Source organism: Filicampus tigris, chromosome 2 (genome assembly GCF_054856515.1).
Source record: "Filicampus tigris isolate MCC_2025a chromosome 2, RoL_Ftig_1.0, whole genome shotgun sequence".
NCBI classification, from domain to species: domain Eukaryota; kingdom Metazoa; phylum Chordata; class Actinopteri; order Syngnathiformes; family Syngnathidae; genus Filicampus; species Filicampus tigris.
Genome location: NC_141218.1, coordinates 30,759,747 through 30,785,919, shown reverse-complemented (window position 1 = coordinate 30,785,919; position 26,173 = coordinate 30,759,747). Strand labels below are relative to the sequence as shown.

The window sequence follows — 26,173 nt, the reverse complement described above, 5'->3', positions numbered from 1 at the left end:
TCTCTCTCTCCCGTAGCAGTGATTTATGTAGGCAAGGAAACTGTCGGCTTTTGAGGAAAATATGGTCCTTGGAGGCAGGCACTTGCGCATGGATGGTTTCTGACTATTTTTACCTACAAATGGAAACACACATTTTCTCTTTGGAATTTTTCTATTCATAAAATAACATTTAAAATCATTTAAAAAAAAATATGACCACAGAAACAAACTACTCAATGAGCAGTGTACAACAGCTATCAGGACGCAGCATCCATGCCTGTCTCGGTTTGCGTCCAAGCCCACATGGCAAATAATACTACTAATAATAATAATAATAATAATAATAATAATAATAATAAGTCGTAGTAAACCTTTAACCTTTTGATACATTTTATTTCATTCTCATGTTTATAGATTGGATCTGTTAACTTAATATCGGTTTAAGGCAAAATTAAATAAATCAAATTCATTGTTTTTTTTCAAGGTTTCACCTGTACACACCTAAGGTGTCCTAGAAGACGGGGTTGCAAAAAGTCTTCCACACTTTTTTCTTCATTGGCATATTTTGAATTACAGACATCATGAAAAACTGGTGCACTTTCTTTCTGCGGCAGCTCACAGAGGAAAAAGTCAATCAGACAATCAGTGAATTCGTATCACCTTTAGTCCTTGATTGGACGCAGTGCATTGTCGAACTTGATGCACATAAATTACAACCCACAGCTGTAATCAAGTAATGCAAATATACGTAGAAGATAAACCAACTCCTTCACTCGTCCTTCTTGGGTCTCATGTTGCCCACACACGTTCAGCCCGTCTTCCATTCGCCGAATAGGATGCTGGACTCTGATTGGCTTTGGCTACAGAGCTGTCACGCGATTGTGTCTCGTTGGTTCGAATTTGCACAACTCACGCAACAATTGGGCGAGGCAGATATGTGTGCGATTGCACTTTGGCTTGAAATTAAGCTCGTCTTCCAAGTCCAGTGTATAGTTGCACCTCTTCCCATGTATGCAATGATTTCACAATCATATTCAGGTTGTTTCTGTCATGTATGTATATTTTCTATGGTTGATGAATATATTCATAAATAAATAAACACATATACAGGTATTGCGTATTTTTTAAATAATATTTTTCAATACACCATGCATTGCTTTAACATTGACATGTAGTAAAATGTTTTTTCAGTATGACTTCATACGTTATCATGTTGTGCAAATAGAACAATGTCAGGTGTTTCTGTTCCTCTTCTGATTCATGTCGCACCACACCCGTCTTCCCTGTCACCCGCTTCACTTTTGCACCAAAGCAGAGGTCTTCAATCCTATTCCTTGAGGGTCGGCTTCCTGGATGTTTTCCATCTGAAAAACTAATGAGTTGACAAGAAGTGAACAAGAGACCTAAGGAAACAAGATGTAACATGAAACAAAATGAAATATAGTCAAACAATGCAAACGTCAACAAACGCACATATAATGTGTGTCTTTCTCTTTTGGTTTACCCTCTAAAACCTTACTCTATTTTTACACTCACTGCATATGAAAACAAACAAAATATGGCATTGTTTGATATACAACACCAATAAAGTGATTGACTTTTTCTGGATATGCCGTCCTATGATCTCTCGAGCTGGCCAGAAAGAGTGTCTGTTTCTGTATTAATGTGAACCAAACAAACTCTATTCTTGCATTGCATGTTTCTGTGTATGGAGTTGTCCATAACAATCCATATGTTTAGCTGTTGCTCATTCCACCAATGCATAATCCTTTCAAGTGACATGTTGTAAAAGTAAATAATCGGGCTTTCTTAATCATATATCAATTGGTTTTATCGAGGGTGAGAAATGATTGACTGAGCTAATGTTCCCAAACCTGTTGTGAGGAGTTTTGATTAAGGCAGGACATTCCGCTCATTATCATTAAGTACAATTAAACCTTTATTAAACCCGATATTCTATTTTTTTTTCGACATTTGTTCAATGTTGTCCCTGAATACCCCCCAAATTATTGGCTCAATTAATGTTTCAACGTTTCAAACTCAAAAGATTCAGGTAGGTAGGGCATTCATACTGCAATACTGGTAAACGCAGAAATACTGAATAAAACATTTTTTAAATGAAATCTACTGGGCTGTGCCCGGTGGCCATGGTCAAAAGGGCAAGCCTGTCTTCATTGAAACTGCTAGCATTTTTGTATTGTTAATTTCTTGTTTTTGCGGTTGGATGACTGACAGAATGATGCATGGCATATTATGTGTAACAACATTTTTCTGTCCGGTTTGTTCTTAAGGTCCCATTGTAGAGGAGAGCAATGAAGACTTCACTCTTTCTTCTCCTCATCCTTGACCTCCTTACCTCAGGAGCCAGCGATGATATGAAGTACATCTCCAAGAGGAACTCTGGTAGGATGGAGGCTTTCTATTGGTTTTTATCACCGGATTCTCTGTAACATCAGTTGGCCCAGATGTTTTGCTTCACTTTATTCTGTCATTGCAAACACATGCCAGTCTTCTCATTTTTCTCTTTCTCTTTATCATCCTATTTCTGGTCACTCTAATTACCTCCATATCTGTAATACACTTGCCTCTCTCACTTCTCTCCACTCTTACTGTTTCAGATGTCACTTGAATTGAAACCATGGCAATAGGGCTGTTTGAGTCAGACATACTTTTTTTTTTTTTTTTTTTTTAATGAACAATTTCCACTTTTTCTACTCTGGCTCTCGCTCTCTCTAGCAAAGCTTAAAGCTCGACACTAGACCTGTGGCACTGTTGCTGTCAGGGAGGCTGATGTTAGGAAAATGTGTTCATCAATGAGCAGCTGATATTAATATTTAGGATTCATTTGTTATGACCTGCTGATAATAATGGTGGAATTGCTTAACTTGACCGCATGATCAATACTGTGTATATTCAATAACACTTTATATGCTCTGATAACGAGACAATTGAGCTCAGATGTCACACGTGTTTGGATCACGGGACACATCAGGGTGCTGCTTATAACAATGAAGCCACACAAATGAGTACATGCTAGAGGTGTAAGTGTACACCATAAAGCACAGTGAAGAAACAAAATGCACATTTCCTTTAAACAGGAACAGATTTAATTACATTTGAAATCAAACATCAATGACTGAAATATTTTCTTTTCAGGGAGGTGCAACATAAATATTTTGTCATCTTTTGAGGAAAGGACCAATGCAGACACTTGCAACAGTAACACTTCAAACAGCCGGTCTGTGATTGAAGTGTAATAAGCATTTTTGTTATTTAAGCTTTATCTGGTTGCTTGAATGCGGCTGGGAAATGCCTTTTTTTTTTTTTTAAAGATATGGCTAGACATGATGTCTGCCAGCCAGAAGCTGTCTTGTTCTTGTCCCATGTTGCCCCATCTAATGACATAATTGCAGTTGCATTTGGTTATCATTTTCATGCCCAGTTTTGAACAGAGGTCAACAAAAAAACTGAGGCAAGCTTTTCAGGCCACACAAAATGATGTGGAGGGACCTGTGTGGTATCATATGAATTCAGATTTGATGTTTTTTGTTTTTTTTACCCCCCTATTCCCATATTTGATTGGCTGAGTGCTTTGCTGTATAATTGTAGCAGTATTCCATCCAAACACCCCTGCTGAGCCTTGGAAAAAAGATGAAAGCACAAAAAATGATTCAATAATTTTGGAAATGCTGGCCATGCAATTAAATCAATCCAGTTAAAATTGATTCCCCTGTAATGTAATCCTGTCAAACAATTGTGCTTGTTAAACAGAGTGCTCCACGAACACACAGAACACACACACACGCACAGTAGAATTAAAATTTCACTCAACTCACAATTGCAAATTTGATGGTAGGCTAATTAAAAAAGCAAGTTTGACACATACCAAAAACTTCAATGAGTTCTAAACAATTAAATAAAATCCACACCATTAACTCTACCACAAAGTATTTGATACACAATTACAGTACTAGTACATCTCTAATAGTATCATTCTAAACTGAGCATTATTGTCTTTGTGAAAGCAACGTTTACGACATAGCTCTTGTTTGCATCTCATTAGGGGCTATATTCTCCCGTTCGCAATTCCTCAATTCCTTACATGCCTTTCTTACGGACTTTCAAAACGCAGCAATTCTCCCATCTAGGCTTCTGACACACCCATCACGTGCAACCTGGAAATATGTGCGCAACCACCAAAGAGGCATGATTCGCTGAAGCCTGAGGGTGGCTCTAAGTGAAAATATGTCACACTTTGATTGTGAAATTAACTTGCATTGTGGATCCCTAAGTTATCGCTTGTGACGCGTGCACGTCTCATATAGAAGCTACTTTGAAGGAGCGTGTGTTTTTTGCATTCACTTTTTAATAAATCCAATAAAAGCAATTTAATCAGAATCCTGTGCACAAAATGGAATGCAGAGGTGCACATTGAGAGTTGACCAAGTTGCCAAGCAAGGCAGTGCATCAAATTCCCCCCAAAATCCACAACTCATGGCCTATTGTTATGGTGACTGTATTGTTTGTGATCTTCATCTCAAAGTCCCATCAGCATGTAAAAATGCTCCTGACAGGAGAAGAAAAAAGTCCACTGGAGCGGATCCTTTTTTTTAGCATTAAGTGTATGTAATGTAGCTGTTCGGCCGCTATTGTAATTTAGTAGAGCCATTGGGCAGTCATTGAGTGTTGACGTGCGATCCGCATCGACTCACTCCCCTACCCCCGCCCCACCTGTACAAATCAGCCGAGTCTGCCGTGACAATAATCACTCGCTGTCAGCGGCTGTGAAATGACTCAAAACGTGCAAAATGTTTTTATGCCTTCAAGAGGCGCTAGACCTCAGTACAGCCTCCGGAGTGCGGAGGCCAAAAGGCGCTTAGGTCTACGGGAAAAGGCGCTGACAGATTTGTCAGCATCACACCCTGATGTCAAGGTCGCTCCACCCAGCGTGCGTCCATTTCATGAAATGGCACACGAAAGTCGACGGGAGAATCTGCGCGGTTGAAACAGTGCTGATTCAAGCACACGGGAAATGTGCCAATAGATGCGTGGGTGCTGTATATTGTACCTAATGTTGCGACGTACAGATTCGTCATTAAGGACACAAAAAGGAAAGGTTGAGTTGATGTTTCTGTTGTGTTTTAGAAATGTGTTGCAGAGTGCCTGTAATACTTGACCTGCTGCACTACACTTGACCTTCAACATGTACAGCTCCTCTGTCACAGTGACATGCACTGTGTGGCTGACTTGCTTTACTTTTGTTCACCTTTTCCTTTTGTGTGCTTGTGTGGGTACCTACTACACACACAAAATGAATCGACTATGTAGGTGGTGTGCTGGTAGGACTAGTTTGGGATTGTCAATACGTGTTTTCTTGTGATCACGAGCCTACCCGCACGTTACAACCGTCTGCTTCATGGTTTTGTTCGTGTACAGTACTTGTGTGTGTTAGGACCAGGTGTGTGGAGCTGCGGAGTGTGTACTCGCTCCGCGGGCTTCCGTGTGTGTGCTCTTTTGAATGTGTGTGTGTGGGTGAGGTGTGCACAAAGCAATTATGTGATCAGAGCTGAGCCAAGCGGACATTTGTGTGGGCGACTGCTACATGCAGCCAAAGATAGGCTGCGAGAGCTCCTCTCGCTCGGTGCTTGTGAGGTTTTTAACTGGACACCATGTGGACAGGAAGTACAATTTCCTTGTGTCAGTTTCTCTGCTCTGTCATGATGCAGCAACCACTGCAGCTAAAAGGCGAGACGCCGTGATAATAAATAGGAGGCCTGGCGGTGGTGAGGAGCAGAGACTTTTAAAAGATGATAACATTGCACAATATATGATCAACATATAACGGTATCACACTTATTTGTGTGCTTGTCAAGCGTATATGCAATGGGCCACTGAAGGTAAGCTTCTGTATATATTGTCAAGAATGTCTTGCTCAAGGACACTTCAGCATTGGTGACGCTTGCGGGAGGGTTTTTTGTGATCAGGATGATGTTTTCTCACGGCCAATCCCAATGACCCATGCTGAGGAAGCCTTCTCTAATGAGAGGCGGGAACATCTTCTAAGACAAACGCAGCAGTTCGCATGCTATATGGATTCAATGCCATGAGAAAGAAATGACCGGATGAATGAAAATATCCTCAAGCATGCATAAAAATCAGAAAATGGCTACATCTGCCGTAACTGGCACTTGAGATGAAATATGGTTACCGGCAGTATTTTACTATGCAAACAACATAGAAAGAATATGAACTAATGGAAAGGTGTATCTTAGGTGATACAATATGCACTTTCAAGTCATTGCTTCTTGCTGTTTTTGAAACTAAATGTATTGATTTTGTGACTGAGAAAACTGAAAAGGTGTTTTTCATAAGATAGACATTGAAAGGGAGCTGCTGAAATGATATTGGCTAGCGAACAGTCCATTGTGTACCCCACCTCTCACCCAAAGTCAGCTACGATAGGTTCCAGCTCAGCAGCAACACTAATTTGGACAAGCACTAAAGACGATTGATGGCTGGGTGGGAGTAATTGAAACAAAATCTAAATTGATTTGTCAAGACAGACTAACTGTTTCTTTTTCACAGTGTCTACTTTTCTTTTGCAACAGCTGTAGAAAATATCCTCTTATCATCCAAAGGTGTAAAATGACCACATTTACATGACATGGAAGCTGTTCTTACAATTAGATACTTTCCACGGAGAGTGCTAATTAGTAGAACAGTTGCAACACTGGAATGGCAATGCTGAAAATAATGCCTTAAACATTATTTTCCAATTCAGTCACACACGCACACACTACTTAGCTGTACCTCCATCATCTCTTCATCTTTCTCAGTTGTCCTGCTCAAGGCCACACCTTAACAGTTTCATCACTCTACACAGAAGCAATAGATTATCTGAGAAGGTGAACAGAGATAAGATAAGACTCGTATCTTTATGCCAGCAAGGACAGGAGGGAGAAATAAATTCATTCACTAACTAGAATGGCTGCAAACACCAACCGAGACTTAAAAATACGAACCATCTCCATCTGACATGTGCCAGCCGGTACCACGCACAGCATTTTTTTTTCAACACCCAGCAGCAGCATCTGGCTGTCAGTCCAGTCCACACCTTTATCCTGATTGGCACAAAAAATGGAATGGGTTCTTTCTTGGACAATGATCCACCTCTCGAAAACGTTTTACTTAAAATGAACTGTAGCCACAGATTTACCAACATTGTAGTTTATGTCTTAAATAAAATACACATTTAAAAATACATTTTCAAAATGGCAGTGGAATTGAACAACCCCACTGGTTACACTATGCAGGACACAATGTCTGCAACTCTCCCCACACAAAACTGTGCATGTGTGTGTGTTAGTGGGAGGGTGCTCACCCACCAGCCGCCTTACACTGCACATTTGTTGCCTCTCTAAGCCAAAGATGACAGGCTGTTTGTGTGAAGTGGGTGTTCTTCAGCTCACTAACGAACTAAAAGAAACATTAGCAAAGGCTTGTTGGCTAACCAGTTGCTGTGCATGCAGCCTGATCTGCGACGTGTTGCAAAGATAATGCAATTCTTATACCCAAGATGTATGATGATTTTTATCAATTCTGTCAGGATGTACATATCGTCGCTGTCCTGTGAAAAACACTTATGTCCAATTTTGGAAACTTTTTTAATTTTCACTTTAATGCGATGTCTGTAACGCAGAAACATGATTCATGTGAAAATAAGAAAATGAAAAAAAAAAATTTAGATAAGTGTTTTTCACATGACAGCGACGATATTCAAGTTTGATGCCCCAAATAGCACATGGTAGTTTAAGGAAGACTTTATTTATATTTGTTCTCCAAAGGGGTTGACTACAATGAGCTATCAATATTTTCTTTCTTCTGTTATAGCGTTCTACACGCAAAGTAATACGCTTAAAAAAAAAAAGAAGAAATAAAAAAAATCCACATAATCCTTTGAAAAGGTAAACAATGGAAGAGATTTGCAGCTAAAATAGTGTTGCATATTGATAGTCATCTGTTTCATAATTATTGTGAGGAATAATTTACACGACCAGTGTCTTCACATAAATTAATATAAATTATTAAAAATAAAATACAATAACATGATTGAAGAGAATTTGAGCGAATTTCCGATGTACCAAACTGTTAGCCCTTCAAACTAATCAGTAGCAAAGAGTAGTTCTCAATTTCAAAAAGGTTGCTGACCCCTTCTGTAAACAGCAGTCATGATTAGTTAACCCCTGAACCGCCAGTTGCTCCTGATGCTGCGTCATCAGTTGGTAGATGAGGTACAGTGTGAAGCTCTTTGAGTACCAATGGTAGAAAAGCGTTATACAAGTGACAGTCCATTAAGGGCAGGAGCCCATAACCGCATTTCGACCACTAAAGCCGGGAGTGCTGTTGCGTGTTTCATCCCTTTAAGGCTGGAGAGCGTATACGTCATTTTCTTTTTGTGAATCCAATTCTCGGTCTCTTAGCCAATGAAATGCATCAGAATAAATGTGACGGTGTCATGAGTTGTCGGAGGATATCCAGAAGTTTTTCGAGGTGTAATGGCCGCACAGTTGATTGCGAGAGCTCTGATATAAGTCACGGCAGTGGGATAGACGACACGCTTGAGGACTTTTAAAACCCGTTGCAATTCTCCTGGTATTTTTACCTGAACGCCTAAAAAGGTGCACCCAAAGTAAAACTGAAGCTGTACTTGAATTTGGAGTATCAGCATAGTTTTGGTCTCTTTTTGAAGATAACACTTTGAATTTTTCTCCTCAACTGTCAGAATCTTTTTAAGTGCTACTGGCACTCAATTATGGAAGTTTTAATACATAAAAGAAGGAGGATTTTATGTCCGACTATTTTTTTTTCTTTTCCAAAAATCTGCCTGGAAAATGTTGTATTAGCGTGGTGGGCTAAATAACACAACAGGATTACAGCTCAAAGGCTCCTCTAATTCCATTTCAAATTTGACAATAATACAACAGAAAATGAGCATTTTACACATGTTTTACTAAGGGGATGTCCAGGCGAACCAAAAGTGTGCCATTTGGGTTATCCCATTGCAACCATGTTCGTAGACAATTTCAACGTTTTTGTAACAGAATACTGCATGGTAATTATCACTCGATCTTTTAAAAAATGTAAATAGTGCTTCACTTGCATCTTCGATTGAAACAGTAAATATTAATAAACTCAGACTTGTGTGAAAGCCACATCTAAATAAACGCTCAATTTTGGGGGGGATTATGTTTCTATCTGCTACAGGGGCTGAGATATTATTTTGTAGGTGGTGAAAATGTCAGGTTTTCAAGGGTGACTCCAAAGACGACCGTAGGTTTTAGAGAGATGTCTCACGAGGGGCTTCAGGCTTTAATGGGTTAAACAATGTGGAGATTATGCTGTGTGCAACATGCTATCCATAGTCCAATTCATCTGTATAACAACTTTATGACTTGAAAATACGATACCTTATACAATCAAAACATCTGCTCTCTTTGCGGCAAGACTGTACATGCCCTCTCAACGCCATTTTGTCCCTCTTGCTTCCTGTCACTGTCTCTTTTTCGCTTGTCTCCATGTCTGTGTCAAGTTCCAAGGTCAGATTAAAGATTCATCCCTTCTCTTGTTCTGCATTCAAATATTGATAAAAGCTGACATGGCGTTGACTCCGTACACCAAGGGATTCTCCTCCGCAAGCACACACATGCACACGCATGCACACGCACGCATACAGAAAAACATTGGACTCAATTAAAATTCGGGTGCTTTCAAATGACAGCATGTTTTGGTTTGTCAACAATTAATTAATTTGGGTATTTTTTAATTGCCAGTGTACAACTAGTTGGCCCTCTGGAGCCACTGTCCAGTCACCGAATCACAGCCTCTTACCTGCCTGTTTCATAAAATGTACAGTATCTATTAGTTAGCCATTCTGTATTTCTGCCCACTGCCCATGTCATGACCAGTTAGACTATAGAAGAGGTCCCCAATCACTGGGCCGCGGACCAGTACCGGGCCGCAGGCCACGTTGGACTGGGCCGCGGCTGTCATGATTCGGCATGATGCAGAAGCGTGGTGGACCCAAATGCGAGACTGTGAGACAGGAGGACAGTTTTGGATATTTTAATGATACATGACAGAGGACGTGGAGATCGACGTGGCTGGAGACGCAGGGCTGGACGTGACTGGAGACGCAGGGCATAACTCGAACGGGGTGGAGAAGCAGGACTTGACCGGTGTAGCGTGGCAGGACTTGACAAGGGTAGCGAAGATCGACATTAGCGGGCAAGTAGGGCTCGGCGTGAGCGGGGAAGTTAAACTTGACGTGAACGAAGCAAATCGTCATACCAATGAGTCTTCATAAAGGCACAGACAGACTGACAGCATCGACATAGACATCAACAATGACCTGACAAGGACTGAACAAAAACTAGGAACTTAAATACAAGCATACTGAGAACGACAAACACCTGGACAAGACACACGAGGTAGGAGGGAGCTGGTTGGTCACTAGGGAGTGGAATGCACACAGGTGGGCACAATAATCACTGACGAGACACAGAAACACTGAGAAAAACATGAAACCAAAAAAAACCCCAAAACAGACCAAACATGACAGTGGCGGGCTGCACAGATGAAAGAACAAAAATGTACACTACTTCGGGTTTATCTATTATCCAAGGCTAAAAAATATTTTAAGTGACCGGATTCTCTCCGTTATATCCATCTACGGCTGACTCTTAACGCATGTCAAGTTGTCTCCGTCGCGTAACGATAATAATAAATGCACATGCTAGCAAATGAGTAAACTAACAGGCGTATTTGAAAAGTTTCTTAACTTTAAAATCTTGGTGTGAACTTAGTTGTAGTCATTCATTAAGTCTAATTCAAGTATAGCAGTAAACATGGAGTCATTCATTAATCTTAAATGGATGCCAAGTAAACTTACTTAAAAAAAGAAAATGTTGCCCTAACTTCAAGTTAGATAGTACTTTAAAGGGATACTTCACATATGGACGCCATTTGCAGCAGTAAAAAAAAAAACATGTTTGGTCTATTATTAATTTGACAACGTCATTATTTTTCATGCACATAACTTTAAAAATAATATTAACAATAATATAGCTGGCCCCCATGTTCATTAAACATGTCACTAGGTAACCATCACGACATAACACTCACAATGCCGGGAATGGCAGAAGAGAAAGCAGATCCTCCCTTGAGTATTTAAGATCAACTCCCACTTATTGCTCATTAAAAATACTCGGAACAGCATTTGTTTTTAACCTGTGTGGCATTTCCCCTCTTTAGCTGGAAATCACTCCTTTTCCCACAAATGTTCACTGCACACGTGTGCAGTTGTGCACATAGGGGCTTGACAAAACTTGCATGAATACACTTTTTGTATAAATTGTGGAAAAACATGCCAGTGTGCACCTTGTTTGCTTTTTCTGGTCGAAGACTTGGGAATTTTTGCTATACATTATGGCATTGTTTTTCTTTGTGTCATCCACATTGTCAAATGTATGTCCAGCAGTAAATCACACACGCTATGTCTCATTGGACCCATCATGCCATAAAAGTGCAATATATCAACATAGAAGTTTATTTTTCAGCTGTTATGTATTTTTCCAATTAACTAATTACTACCAATCAAGTCAAACATGTAAAGTCAATGAAACCTTCCTTTAACTTTAATTTGGCTTTGAAGTTTACTTAAAAAAATAAAAGTGATGCAATATGTGTCTTGACTTTTATTTTATTTTAAGTCAATTTATGTACTAGAATTAATTAAACAAGACCACACGCTTCAACATGGGGAAGACATGAAGCAAAATTATTAAGAAGAGCGAAAGAAGGGATTATAGTGTTGACTGTAGTGTTGTCCACATTAATTTTAAGGATTTATACTGGCTGAAGCGGGCATTATGGACCACTGATTCCGGTCAGAGAATCTGGAGATAGGAGATTGGAAGTTCTCGAATGCTTTAATTAGTGTCAGGTTGCATCATTCTGAGTATATTTGTGTATACGTGTGTGTGTGTGTGTGTGTGTGGTCTGAAACAGAAAGAAATAAGAAAGAGCTTGAATAAAAGTGAACTCAAACCCAAAGAGACACAATAATACTTTTCATTACAACAACAGCTATGAGGGCTGTAGGTTTGTCCGCCGCGCTGTCGCGGTGGTGTCCGCCGTGTTGGCGCAGCACTCTTCTATTTTTAGCATCAGCAATTCTCGTAACTCGCGACATCACAAACGCGGCAACACTCACGGCGCAAATCACGCGAACCACGAAATAAAACATATTTAACATATCTTCTAAACCTATTTCACCTAGACAGAGTACCTACTTTGTATCTATTTACGCACACCAAGAACGATGTCGAGAGGAAAGGGAAATATTTGTGCGAGGAAACAGAAGGAACGCACCAAAGCGGAACCAAAACCTTGTTTCCCCCCAGTCTTTCTGACACTGACAGTGAGATAATTTTTCAATTCAATTTAAATGTGCATATGTTGCACCAAAGAGAGAAAGTTTCAAATTTTTTAAAATTTACATTAGGTACGCATGCATTGTTGACTCTTTTATGTATCTAAAGGGCAACCAGCAACCCAAAAAATAAGAGCTCATCTAAAAAAAAACATCACAATATTCTGATGTTGTACATAATAGCATTCACGAAAAAATAGGCTTGGCCGGTCATGCACTCCTATTGGCTCAGCAGTATCGTGGTCTATGTAGTTCACAATGCTGTATTTGGCTGAAGCGGACCGACGAAGATGTTGAAAAATATTTGCTGGTATGACTGATTTTTGGGACCTTTTATAGGTTAGAACATAGTTTTGTTCATGTGAGCAATAATCTGTTTAATTTGGTTGTGTGGGTGTTTCTATGGTTTCTGTAGAACATGAAATACAAATAAAATAAACATGAGCAGTTGTATGTAAATGTCGCTACACAATGCTAATTAGCTTTGGTCGTAATTATACATATAGTTAAAATAGTACAGTAACATTAACCTCAATGTATATAAATGACCTATGGCCAATCACCTAATATTGAGGCACTTAAACTACACTAAAAAACTAACCTCCAGAGGGTGCTGGAGCAGTAAAAAACAACTTGGGCTTTTAAACAGATTTGCTGCTATTGATATCGTGACATGACAACGACGATATTGTGGCGATTTTAATATTGCGATTGTGGGCCTCCCTACCAACAACTATAATAAGCATACAGCCACATTGTGGAATAAATTGTTTTAAGCACCCCTTAATCAGAAGGAGAGAAACCATAGAAACATGTTGGAAGAAAAGAAGATACGGCTAAGTGTTGGAGTGGCTGGAGAGAATGAAACAAAGAAAATACAACACTAACACATAGTTCTTTCTGTCAACTACTGTGTAATTAAGTTCTGCACTGTGTCATGATTGCTCTGTACAACTGGTAATTTAACTTAGTCTGAGCCAGGAGAGCCGAAACAGAAGGACAGGGGAAACAAGGCTGGAGGTGGCAAAGCACAAGAACAGTATTCTCAGCTGCTTGAGATGTGTGTTCAAATAGATAAAAAGGAGAATCACAATGAAAGAAGGGAGGCTGTTTTATTCAAACTATTTCATCATTTATGGTGGCAACATTATTCGGTGCAGGTAAAAATCCGAGATACACTCAAATAAATCACAAGACGGCAATAGTACAAAGTAAAAAAGGTCAAGAGAATCGTTGCATTACCTCAAGGTTAAGAATGCAACCCACGTTAGCTAATGTGGTCGATGATGGTATTTCAAATCTGAAACATGTTCTCTTTTGCTCTGCTCGAAACCTGTCTGAGCTGCTATTGTCAAGCACAGTAGAGCTTTGTGCATCTGAACTTTGCTCTTTGCTGCCAAACATGACAGAACTAGGATAGTGCCCTTGTATGTCATAAGAAAGAGGAAGTCAAGCTAACACTGTTCCGGGTCACCACTATACTGCCGTGGGTGCTCTGGCCTCCTCTTTCATGGGTCAGCAATCATTTTGTTCATATGTCTAGTACCACCCTTCCTTAAAACACTTGAAATTATATTTTTATACAATATCACTACATAACAATTCTCAAGTAGGCTATGTACATTTTGCTGTAGTCACTAGATTAAAGGCATTTTCACAGTTATTAGCCAATTTTCCTTTGTTTTTGTTTTTTTCTCAAAACGTGAACGTTGTTTGTGAAAATTATCTGTAGTTTGCGTTTTCAACACAAGCATGTTGCCCAATGGTTCATTATGAATAGAAATACCCTCATAATCTTGCCTCTGCAGAGATAATTTTGAGTTGTTTCTTTTTCTCCGTGCAATATTCTAAGACAAAAGTTAGATAAGATACATTTTTTTTATTTAGTGATTTGTCTCAAAGGTATCACTAATAATGCATTAAAAAAAATAAATACATAAAACATATACAGAAAGAAAAAACAAATGTAAAGAAGATAGATAAAAACATTGATTTAAGGCAAGAGGTTCAGGTTAAATAAGAGAGATTCTCAGTGAGAGTTGGAGACAGGGAAGAGTAAATGGCTTTTCAAGTTGCAAGGCTTTTGGGACAGGAAGAGAAAAATCATGGGGTGTAGCTTAAAGGAGTGCGTGTGATGTGACACTGATGAACCCGCACCCACGTCTTTGACCTTGTGTGTGTGTGTGTGTGTGTGGGGGGGGGGGGCGTGTGTGTGTGTGTGTGTGCGCGTATGAGAGAATGAGAGAGAGCGAGCAAGAGAGAGAGAGAGAGAGAGAGAAAATAAAGCAGATTGTATAAAAACGTTGCAGATATTCACCGCAGGGAGTCTGAATGGACCATTGCACAAGTAGGACTGTGTTGTGGGTGGAAAAAAGTGCTAAATTATTTGACTGAAGGGCAACTAAAGGATAGTGTTTGTCAATCTATTACGGGGATGGCCAGCACGGAGCCACATTGCTGTGTATTGACAACACAATTACCAGTGAATAATGTGGGACCAGATGTGTGTCAATTCATGAGCCTGTCATAGGCATTATAATTAGACTGAATGATATACCCTCTGTATGAAAATCAATTCAGAACTGTACTTGGTGCTGATGGTGCTGTTTGTAGCCGTCCGCCATGTTGACGCTATTTTCCTGCATTGCAGTTGCTAAGTAACTGATGGGGTTACAAGATTAGCCATTCAATCTACTGCAGGGATATGAAACTGGCGTGGCCTGTAACTACTCCCCTTAAAAAAAGAAATTTGGGAGGCAGGGGGTTTTGAATTTTCTTTTAATTTACAAAATCCAAAGAATTGTACACCCCAAAAAGATTGGGAGGAAAGGGAATTTTGAATTCTCTTTTATTTTAAAACTAAATAATTCTACCAAAAAAAAAAAAAAGAACGCAGATAAACATTCAATATACGTTTTCCAAGAAAAATGAGGGATAATATTTAAGGAAACCCCCAGAATAAACGAATCCGCAGGATGCCAAACTGCATATATCCAGGGGGCAATGACGCCACTAAATGGCATACATGTCTTAGTTCTGCATGAGTTGGTCTAATATTTGTTGGCAGATTTGAAATGAGAGGTAGGACAAACATAGTACCTCATTAATACTGACATTTTAAGTGAGTTGATATTTGTGAAAAAATTTACAAAATGAGTTATTGCACATAATATTTGTTTTATGTGAAGCGGCTTTAAAGTGTGTTGTGCCATCCTTGAAGGGTAATTTTCATGCAAGTGAGCACACATACTATATTCACATATATATATATATATATATATATATATATATATATATATATATATATATATATATATATATATATATATATATATATATATATATATATATATATTTGCAACGAATATGCCATCATTTGGACCACATCTTCAGGGCTGGAGACAAGAGTCAGTCCGGAGATGCCATCAAGTCTCCTACAGCCTCACTTTAAAACAATTGAATCACCAGGGGACCCCGACAATTGGATTTTACAAGGACACGCTAGGACTCAGGAAGACCCAAAATCCTGATAAGGAGCCACTTGTCGTCACCGGAAAACCTCTCCAGACAACGGATGCGGATTCGAACGGCCTTAAAACAGACTTTTTGGAGCCTCCACAGCAGGGGGGCCAGCCTGACGAACATTGACAATGCTGGATGAAAACCGACCCCAAGAGGTCGACATGGGAACTGCAGCATTAAACTTCCTGTGCTTTTGATAAATCAAAATTACCTTGAAATGAAACATTTGAATGTATGTTTGTTTATTGCTTACTTTGTGTATCCTTCTAACTTTGCATTGAGGAATCTGCTTTGCTATGGTAACAATCATTTTCCTGGTCAGGTTTATGAAATAACCGTGTAGATGTTGGGTTTAACTCATATCTTTGACTCCTAAACTTTAGACGCATTCAGAATGAGATGTTTCCAGCTGAAGAATGACAGTTGATGCCAGTTACAAATTGTGAAATGCACAAAGGTTTTAAACAGGACAATTTAATAGACTCAAATCTAACTTTATCGTCATGAATTAAGGCTCACCTGAAATCTGGGCTGGAGGGGGGGTGGACACCTCACCCCCTCCCCTTTTATAAAAAGATAAAAAGGCCTGGCCTTTGTGTCATTCTCTCTCTGAACTTCACACTCCCTCCAAAAACACAAGATGCCCCCCTCTCAAAAGAAACTTCTCAAACTCTCTCTTTCACTTTTCAACTTTTTAATCCTTTGGGTTGCATTTTTGCTGGCGCGTCCAAGCGCCCGAAAATGACCTGCGGTCAGCACAAAGCTGAAAATTTGGGTCACTCTGAACCTCGTCACCACACACGTGGCAGACGCGCCGGCCCTTGGGCAGCAGCCACCGAAGCAACACGCCGGTTCTGTCCCGTTTGGACCTCCAACCCCGCACCGCGGCCGGTCGGATCATCTGAGAACCTAACAAAGCTTGGTCCCGCTCCCAGCAGCCTTCTTCTATTCTTCTTTATTTTAGTTGTTCTTCCATCTGCAAATGGGTGAAGGTCCTTCCCCTCTTCGCTCATCACGTGAGCTTCTGCACATGTGACTACTGTGTGGCTCGCCGAGGCTTTTCACAGTGGGTGCATACAAATTGATAGTGAACACTAGCAAACTTTGTGCATTTCATAAAGTCCGCCGACTTGACAATAGTCATCCTTACGCTCACCTATCAGACATTCTCCTTTCCTCCCATTTAATTTCGATATTTGTTTTCTTATTTTTTTCTTCATTTATTTAGGCTTGCTATGTCGTAGTGTCACTGATGGTGTAGTGGTACACACGCCTGAGTTGTGTGCATCCAGCGTGGGATCGGTTCCCGCTCAGCGACGGTGTCTGTGTGTGTGTGCCCTGCGACTGGCTGGCGACCAGTTTGGTTATAGTCTGCCTTTCGCCCATTTTCAGCTGGGATAGGCTCCAGCACCTCCCCGCGACCCTGTACAGTATAAGCGGTATGGAAGATGACACATGACACATGCTATATCATAGTGTTTTCTTGTATGTTAGAATAGTTAATAAACATTGTCCATATACAGAAGTCAACCGTGAATTGTGTGTCTTTGGGTCAAGGTATTAATCTCTATTTTATTCCAAGAGCTCACAACTTATTTTATTGTAGCACCTTCACATTTTATGACTGATTCAATGAGGTTTTTCGTCAAATTCCCCTCTAAATAACATAAAACTTTGACGTGGTGCCCCTAGAGGTGGGCAGGAGTAATGCAGGCATTGCTTCCGGCCGCTACACATATATATATATATATATATATATATATATATATACATTAGTGCTGTCGAACTATGAAACTTTTAAAACTTATTAATTTTCCATAATTAATCGCAATAACTCGTATTTTACAATTTTTATTTTACAACCACAATTTTGTACGAAGCTTGAGTAAAATCTTGGAATTAATATGGAAAAAAAAAAAAAGTATATTTCGATTCAAAGACTGTTCTAATACCTTTCTTTGATCCTTGAATACGATTATTTTCCTGTAAAACACAACAGTTGAGCAATACACCAAAGACGTATAACTAATATGGTATTTGAATTTGGCTGCACAAAGTGTGCAAATTATTTTGGATTTCTCCAATGAGCCGTCAAGTAACTTTTTAAAAGCTAAAGTATGTAAAAGTAGGTCTTTGCGACAGTGACTCTCCTCTAAGTTTGCTGCTGCAGGGAATAAATAAAACTGAGTTAACTGAGTTAATTTTTTTTGGTGCGTTATGAAATTTAAATTAATCTCCATAGTTAATGCTTTAATTTTGACAGCCCTAATATTTTATATATATATATATATATATATATATATATATATATATATATACACAAAAGTCACGGTTCGGTACGTACCTCAGTATGGAGGTCATGGTTCGGTACGGGTTTGCTACAGCAATAAGCCTCAAATGCATAAGACCAGGTTGTTTTTTTTAGTTTAGTTTAATTTAGTTTTAACAGAGAGCAAGCTACAATTCAATTTGCTATAAAGCAAAAAAACATTCCCTTTGCTGATTAGCAAATCCAAGAGAAAGTAAACAGTACTTCTCTTCATTTCACTGCCCGCTGCAGTCAACATCAACCTTTTATTGCTGTACTTCCGCATATTACCAATTCATAACCTAGTGCATAGCGCCCTCGCCGCCACCTCCAATCACATCCTGTTAATAGTATATTGTGTTGTATTGTTTTGTAATTCTGGTTCGACCGCCCCTAGTGCTGTAATTAAAATTCACAGAATAGTCGCACCTTTGCATAAGCCGCATGGTTCAAAGCCTCGAAAAAAAGTAGGTATATTGTTGGTAACTTTAATTATCTGGACCATCAAGCAGGCTACAGTCAGGGGCGTATCAGTTGGCAGTGTATTGAGATGTGGCATTGGCCTCAATGATGGAGATGCACATCCTTAGTGTCTGGTATTTCACTAGGAGTTTCCTGTCTCCTGCCCTTCCACTCCTTAGCTGCCCACCCCACCCCACCCACCACTTTTGTGCCTCGTTCATTTACAATTGAACTTGACAGAAAATCATTAACTGCATAATGAAAAGCAGCAGACCAGTAATATATACCATCTCTGTCTATTACAGATCCTTAGCCTTAGACCCTGCATGTAAATGAATTCATTTTATATTCTGTTAAAGTGTTGAGGTGCTGATTCAAACAGCTCACCGCTGTTATCTTCATGCACGAGAAAGCATTGAACATTTATTCAAGTGTTTGGCAAATGGATATACTGTATTTCACAATGCATGAGTTCAAGATGGTGTTTATAAAGGGTTGGATGAATTTGCACAGGATTATCAATTCAGCATCCTATAGAATGACTTAGATTTCTTTTCAACGTTGTGATTTAACAAAGTCCTTTGAAGATGATTTTAATGGTTTACATTCTAGATTCTGCAACATCGTGATTGGACGTGTAATTCCAGTTTTCAATACAATAAAATTTTATTTGTATAGCTCATTTCATAACAGCTAGAGCTGTAACCAAAAACTTTACAAACAATAAATTAAAAAAACAATAAACGGCTGTGATACACATATTTCAGTGTAATTGCTTGTAATGGCAACCCCCAAATACACTCACATTTTAAAATCAACTCACAGACTGAAGCATGCTGAGAAGAATGTTGTATTTTTCTCTGGATAAAATCAACAACCACAAAAATAAGAAATATTAATTGTACAGATTAATAATATATGCAGAGCTGGGCATTTTACTAAAAATTGAGCATCCGCTGTTCGTCATCTGTCAGCAGCATGGGTACCCTTCTGTCATCTGTCATTTGCCTTTTTTTGCGGGGGTTGGGGGTAGATATTACCCGCCTATAGGCTGGTATGCCTCCGATTTTAAACTGACTTCCGTCAGCGATTCCGACTGCAAACTTCAAGCCGTCCAAGTCAAATTCTACATTGGTGATTACAATCTTTGGGAGTATTGCCAAGTTGCTTTTTTTCTTTATTTTCTTTTATTTTTATGAAAGAGTATTTGTGTGTGTGTGTATACGCGATTGTGTACTCAGCTTCTTCTGACCTATTCTCCTTGTAAATCTGTCTTTCAGCACCAGCCAGTTATTGGTTTTCAGTTCTGATTACACACCTCCTTCATCAAGGTTTCCGGTGCTCTTTGAACCACTTCTTCCATGCTTGGGGCCATGCACAAAAAACACATTCAAACGCACATGCGCATGTGCACGCACACACGCATGCACACCCATATTTACACATCCACATTGACGATATGGCACACATGCAGGACTGCCAAAGTATGTGACATGTTAGGTTCTGAAAAAAACGTCTTCCCTTACGTTAGGGTTAGGCCTACAGGAAACCAGTTTTCACCCATGTTAGGCAATATAGGGCTTTACATGTATCAATAAATACCAATTAATGCTTTTTGTCTTTGTATTAATAGTAATGTCATACTGTACTTGTGAAACAGTGGTAAACATACTAAACTCCATAAACTAGGTAAGAAACTGATGCACTACAGTTCTATTTTAAATTCAAAACATCTAAACCAGTGGTTCTCAAATGGGGGGACGCATACTCCTGGTGGTACTTGAAGGAACTCCAAAGGGTACGCAACATTTTAAATAAAAAAAACGTGCAAAAATCCTTTAAAAATAATTATTGAATTAATTAAATGTTTCAGGAAAATATAATTTCATAAAATGGGTTTTATGTTCATTAGGTTATTCAGTTTTATTATTTTAAAAAGCTAGATTCTCCCCATAGACCCAACTTGTCAAGTGCCACTCTCGTTACCTGTCAATCGCTTGAAGATGCAAACAATAGAGTCGTGGTTGAAGGGTAAGTCTGAAACAAATGGAGGCACAAGTGCAAAAGAAGGCCAAACCAGAGTCGGCAAAATTCCGGTTGTATGTTGTTTATTTGGATTTACACGCACAAGTTGCAACCCACCTAAGGCACTGTGTTTTTTCTGTGGGACGAAACTTGCTAACAGCTGCATGACGCCAGCGCATCTGCAGCGCCATCTTAAGACAAAACATGGATGTCACGTTGGTAAGCCACTCGACTTTTTTAAGAGGAAACTCTCTGCATTCAGATCATCTCAAGATATGATGCACATGATCACAGCAGTAGCCTCTCGGCCACCAAGAATGGCAAAATTCTCGGTGAAGCACAAGCCCAAGTGTCTCACTGAAGGCAAAAACAGTCCAGTGCAACAGTTGTCAATCTTCTTTTCAATTATTAAATTCAAAAGACATATTAAGGTGAACATTTTATGTTTTTGTTGTTTTTTTATTTCTGCTGTTATTTGATTATTAAGTTAATGATTTATTCTTGTGAACAGATCTCTACTATAATCCCAAAAGAAGACACTTTATGTTTAATATGTTTTGTGGACCAATACAAATGAAGTTTGAAAAGTTCTAAAGTTTAATAAATCAGACACTAATGGCATGTCTTAGGTCTTTTTTTTTTTCACCCAAAAATGCTTTGCGCTGGTTAAGGAGTACTTGGCTGAAAAAATATTTCACACTCAAAAAAGGTTGAGAACAACTGATCTAAACTTTAGGAAACGCGTGAATGGAGAATGATTTTCACACCATCAACATTCTGTGTATACCCTCACATTACCTGGACCCATGTGTTTTTCCCTTGTGCTTTTTTTTTATGTATCACAATGCAAAATAAGACATCGCCAAATTAGTATGCTCAAAGTTTTGTGTAATATAATCACTTCAATTCAATTCAAGGCATTTTGTGGGAATTCATTGTTGAGTGTTCCCTATAGTTTCACATGTTTTGCTATAGCACAGGAGTATTGGACAAAACCACTGTGCTTGGAGTCATACATCCTTTTGAAGAGAAACAAAATTCAGATCAGTGAAAGAATTGCTCAGCATTTCGATCCATTCTACATTGAAAAGTTAGAAATCATCCCTGCCACTGATTCTGAGCTGCTTGGCAGATGAACGTGACATCAACCCAGATCTGTGGGGAAAGACTGATTGACAGGAAAGAATTATGTATGATGTTCAATCCACCCTAGTACCAAACCAAATCCAAGACAATTATACTGTATATTTGCTGCCAAAACATACTCCAATCTAATTAGCATCACATATACTTGAAGTGATTAGATTACTCCCCCAAACACTTTGTGTTTACTTGACATAAAGTGATAATTTACTTTCAGTATGAATGATAAACTAGAAAGCAGAAAGCTGTTTATTTGTCTGTACCCAATGATTCACTTGTTCCCTTGTCTGCCTGTGTAATGAGGTTTTCTCTAATTATATTTTAATAGACTGGGAACTACTTTTAAGCAGTCTCCTCTTATCCACTTCCGAGCTTCTCTGCTCTTATGTTTTAACCTACCTTTAAAACTTGAGGTACAGACAAAAAAAGTCTTGAGTGAGCACTATTGATATTAGCAGTGCACAATTCAAATGTGGGTCGGACATCCTCAGGTCTCTTCCGAATGTGGATAAAAATCAGATATGAATCAGATACCTGCCAATGTGACTGCAGCAAAAACAAACATTAAACTTTCCCATCAGAATGAGGGAGTTTAGAATCAGAATCATCATGATTGACTAAGTATGTAAAAAAACACACCATGGGGTTGATGTTGGTCTCCCACTATAGGTCCTGAGAGACTGTAATACCCAGGAACTTGAAGGTATCTACGGTTGACACAGGACAGTTGGACAGTGTGAGGGGCAGCTGTGGCAAAAAATGTTTCCTGAAGGCCATGATCATCTCTACAGTCTTGAATTTGTTTAGCTCCAAGTTGTGTTGGCTACTCCATACACTTCTTGTTGTCTCATCGTCGTCGTTGATGAGGCAGATGACTGCTGTGTCATATATGAATTTCAGGAGTTTGACAGCTGGGTGTGTTGAGGTGCAGTTGTTTGTGTAGAGGGAGAAGAGAAGCAGAGAGAGGACGGACCCTTGGGGCACCCTCCTGTTGATAGTGCATGTTGATGGTGTGCGTGTTGCGCTGCAAAAAATATATTTCACCTCTCCCAGATTAGACACACATTATTTGACGTCATTGCATGATGAAATTCTTTTAGGACAAATTCATATCGTAAAAAGTAAGTTTGAAGAACTAATTATGTTTTACTGCCCCTTCTTTTCTCACTATTGTGTATTTTCATCATAGTATTTCTGTAATCCATATCCAATGTCAGATGCCAGTGTAGATAACTTTGACCTTACTCAACCAGCAAAAAATTGTGTCACCTGCACCTTGTATAGTGCAAATTCAATTTAAGAGATACCCACATGCTCAGATCAGATCACTGAGTGCACTTTGCTTGCCATCCTAGCATCTATTGTCAATCTATTCTCCGCCTGAGCTTTTTATCTGGCTGTTAAATGAAAAATTCAGTATCCGACTCGTCTCGACAGAGCTTATCATAAAAGCTGGTGAGCAAATTGCAGCTACAACAGTTTGTTGTCAGCTGTTAAGACTTCCACAGAATGGAGGTGGTTTTGATTATCTTAATTAGGTACTTCAGGGAAAAGAATAGTCTGAAACGCTCCGCAGCTATTAGCCAGTATCGATTGGTTTGAGAGGGATTGTAAAAGGAGTGAAGAAGGTAGTAACGGAGAGGAAAGGAGTGTGAAGGTGGGGGTTTATTCACATAACTTGTCGTGTTGCATAAACTAAACAAAAGATAAAAGTGGTGGAGGGATAGTGAGGGAGACTCCAAGGTACATTTTGTCACGTTTGCGGGATGGAGGACCCAAATGCAGGGAGGCAGGAGAAGCAAGGCGTACTGAGGAAAGTATTTAACTAAAAAAACAAAAAAAAAACAGCATAAACAAGTCTGGAAAAATCCAAAACTCAAAGTAACAAAGAAACACTCAGAAACAAAACATAACAGTGGGATAAACAAAACATGACAGCGACAATGATCCGACAAGGACTGAACAAAAACTAGGAACTTAAATACAAGCATACAACGAGAAACACCTGGACGAGACACACAAGGTAGGAGGGAGCTGATTGGCTAACACTAAGAGCTGGAATGCACACAATCATTGACGAGACAGACAAATGCTGAGAAAAATAAACTAAAAAGCCCAAACATGACAGTACCCACCCCCCTCAAGTGTTCCCAGACGTCCCAAAAACAAAAGAAAAAAATCCCCCAAATGACAGGGTGAGCGGAAGGGGGGCAGGAAGCGGGTACAGAGCCCGCCAGTCAGAGGCCGACAGCAGTCATCCTGAATGACCAGAATGGAAGAGAAGGCGGCCGCCGGAACAGGAAACGGAGGTGTGTGGCCCGGTCGGAGGGCGGCCGCAGGCCGTGCGCCACCCGATCAGGAAACGGAGGGCAGCTGCAGGCCGTCGGAACAGGAACTGGTGGCGGCTGCAGGCGTGTGACAAAGGAGCCAGGTGGGAACGGGATCAGATACCTGTCCTGTATGGTCCATTTTTGGGCGGATCATTCTGTCACGTTTGCGGGATGGAGGACCCAAATGCAGGGACGCTGGAGAAGCAGGGCGTACTGATGAAAGTATTTATTATAGTGATGGGTCCAGCAACACCGATGCGCCAATGCAGGAGAGCTGTCAGAGCAATATCCGCATCAGTGCCTGTATCACTTTAAGACAATCGACATGAACTGTGTCGACTCGGCAAAAGACACGCCAAACTGTGTTTATAAGGAAGTGCGTCGGTCAACGCGATGCACTTGCCAAAACATTCCAGGACATTACAGATTTTTGTGGACAATGAACGTGCAATATGGACCAGCCCCGCGGCAGAAAGTGGTTTTGTGCTGTATGGGATCATTTTCATCTCGTTTCGGAGCGCAAGGTACTGTAATTATTTCAATCTCCTTATTTCACTCACTTCCTCTCAGATTTTCGACTTCTCTTGTTCCATTCTAATTCAAATGAATTCCAAGGTAACTCTTATTTCACCATTCACAATTTTTTATGCAGGTGAAATGTCACATTCGTGACTCCGAGCTGTCATACGCCAACACGAGAACCTCCACAATGCTGAGGCACTATCGGGCCAAGCACGCGGATGAAGTTCCCGAAACACCCAGGATAAACTCAGGTATACAGCCATTTTCTTATTTTCTCACAGTTGTTTTGTCAATAATTACTTGGGAATCAGTAATTAGCATTGATTTATTCTCCACTTCATGTTTAACAATTAAGCTTCCAGGAAGCAGTTACTTGATGAAGCACTGCTGAACTTCATTCTCAAGGACTGCCAGCCCCTCGGCATTGTGGAGAGTGAAGGGTCCAAGGAACTGATTCAGGTCCTTGAACCCTCATATGTGTTGCCAACAAGAAAGGTTTGTGTGCAAAATACACAAAGTAGTAGTTGATATAGGCTATTTGTTTAATCTGAGATTAAAATGTAGTGATGTGTTTTTGGTTTATTTTACAGACCATCAAAACAATGATTGCTAAAAAGTACCAGGAGGAATGGAAAAAGGTGAAAATGGAGTACAGAAAGCTGTGGCAGCGAGTATAACAACTGACATGTGGACCTCTCTGAACATGGAGGCTTACTTGGCTCTGACCTGTCACTACATTAATGACAATTTGCAGTTGTGTTCATTGGTGTTGGGTGTGCAATACTTTCCAGAGAGTCACACTGCTTACAATTTGGCCCAGGTCAAAAGGGGCATGATGGATGACTGGGCCATAACCAATAAGATAAAGTGTCTTGTGAGTGACGCAGCGCCAAACACGCATCCACTCGACACCTTCAAATTGGCCACTCAATTTGCATTGCACATTGTCTCAATTTATTAGTAAGAAAATCATGTGATCAGGTCCCTGCACTTACAGATATCGGAAATAAAGCTAAGCACATTGTCACATATTTCCGGTCAAGCACTACAGCCAAGGAGAAGCTTGCTCAGGTGCAGCAACAGATGGGACAATCTACCCCGAAACTCATCAATGAGGTGCCAACAGGCTAGAACAGCACATATGATATGCCGTCAAGGCTGCATGATGAGAGGGAACCAGTGTGGGTATCTCTGGCCTCTCTAAAGACTGATTTGACTCCACTGACAGCTGATGAGGTCGCCATCATAAGGGAAGCACTTCTAGTGCTCAAGTCCATTCCATCAAGCTACAGTGGAGTTGTCTGAAGAGAGGCGAGTTTCAGGTTCAAAGCTCATCCCGATGATGAAAATGCTATATTATGCACTTGAGCGTCACGCTTCTACCTTGCACAC

At 39.9% G+C, this 26,173-nt stretch overlaps 2 protein-coding genes across 3 annotated transcripts in view; both read left to right on the top strand.

Annotated features, from left to right (window-relative positions):
• The window catches only part of il1rapl2 (interleukin 1 receptor accessory protein-like 2), a 370,997-nt gene that overhangs the window by 63,372 nt on the left and 281,452 nt on the right, over window positions 1-26,173 (top strand). For both annotated transcript variants that reach the window (XM_086023480.1, XM_086023479.1), the window contains exon 2: window positions 2,271-2,382. In XM_086023480.1, coding sequence (XP_085879606.1) covers window positions 2,292-2,382 — 91 coding nt within the window. In that variant the 5' untranslated portion in view covers window positions 2,271-2,291. The remainder of the gene's footprint in view (window positions 1-2,270; window positions 2,383-26,173) is intronic.
• LOC147152019 (uncharacterized) lies at window positions 24,202-25,829 on the top strand. The gene is made up of 4 exons (XM_086024495.1): window positions 24,202-24,342; window positions 24,912-25,032; window positions 25,137-25,276; window positions 25,372-25,829. The coding sequence occupies exons 1-4, from the start codon at window positions 24,202-24,204 to the stop codon at window positions 25,456-25,458; spliced, it is 489 nt and encodes a 162-aa protein (XP_085880621.1). The 3' UTR covers window positions 25,459-25,829.

Excerpts from the sequence above, each read along its gene's own strand:
- LOC147152019 (XM_086024495.1), top strand. The coding sequence starts at position 24,202 with ATGGAAGAGAAGGCGGCCGCCGGAACAGGAAACGGAGGTGTGTGGCCC. Across the intron at positions 24,343-24,911 it reads AACTGGTGGCGGCTGCAGGC|GTGAAATGTCACATTCGTGA; the intron begins GTGTGACAAAGG and ends TTTTTTATGCAG. Across the intron at positions 25,033-25,136 it reads AACACCCAGGATAAACTCAG|CTTCCAGGAAGCAGTTACTT; the intron begins GTATACAGCCAT and ends TTAACAATTAAG.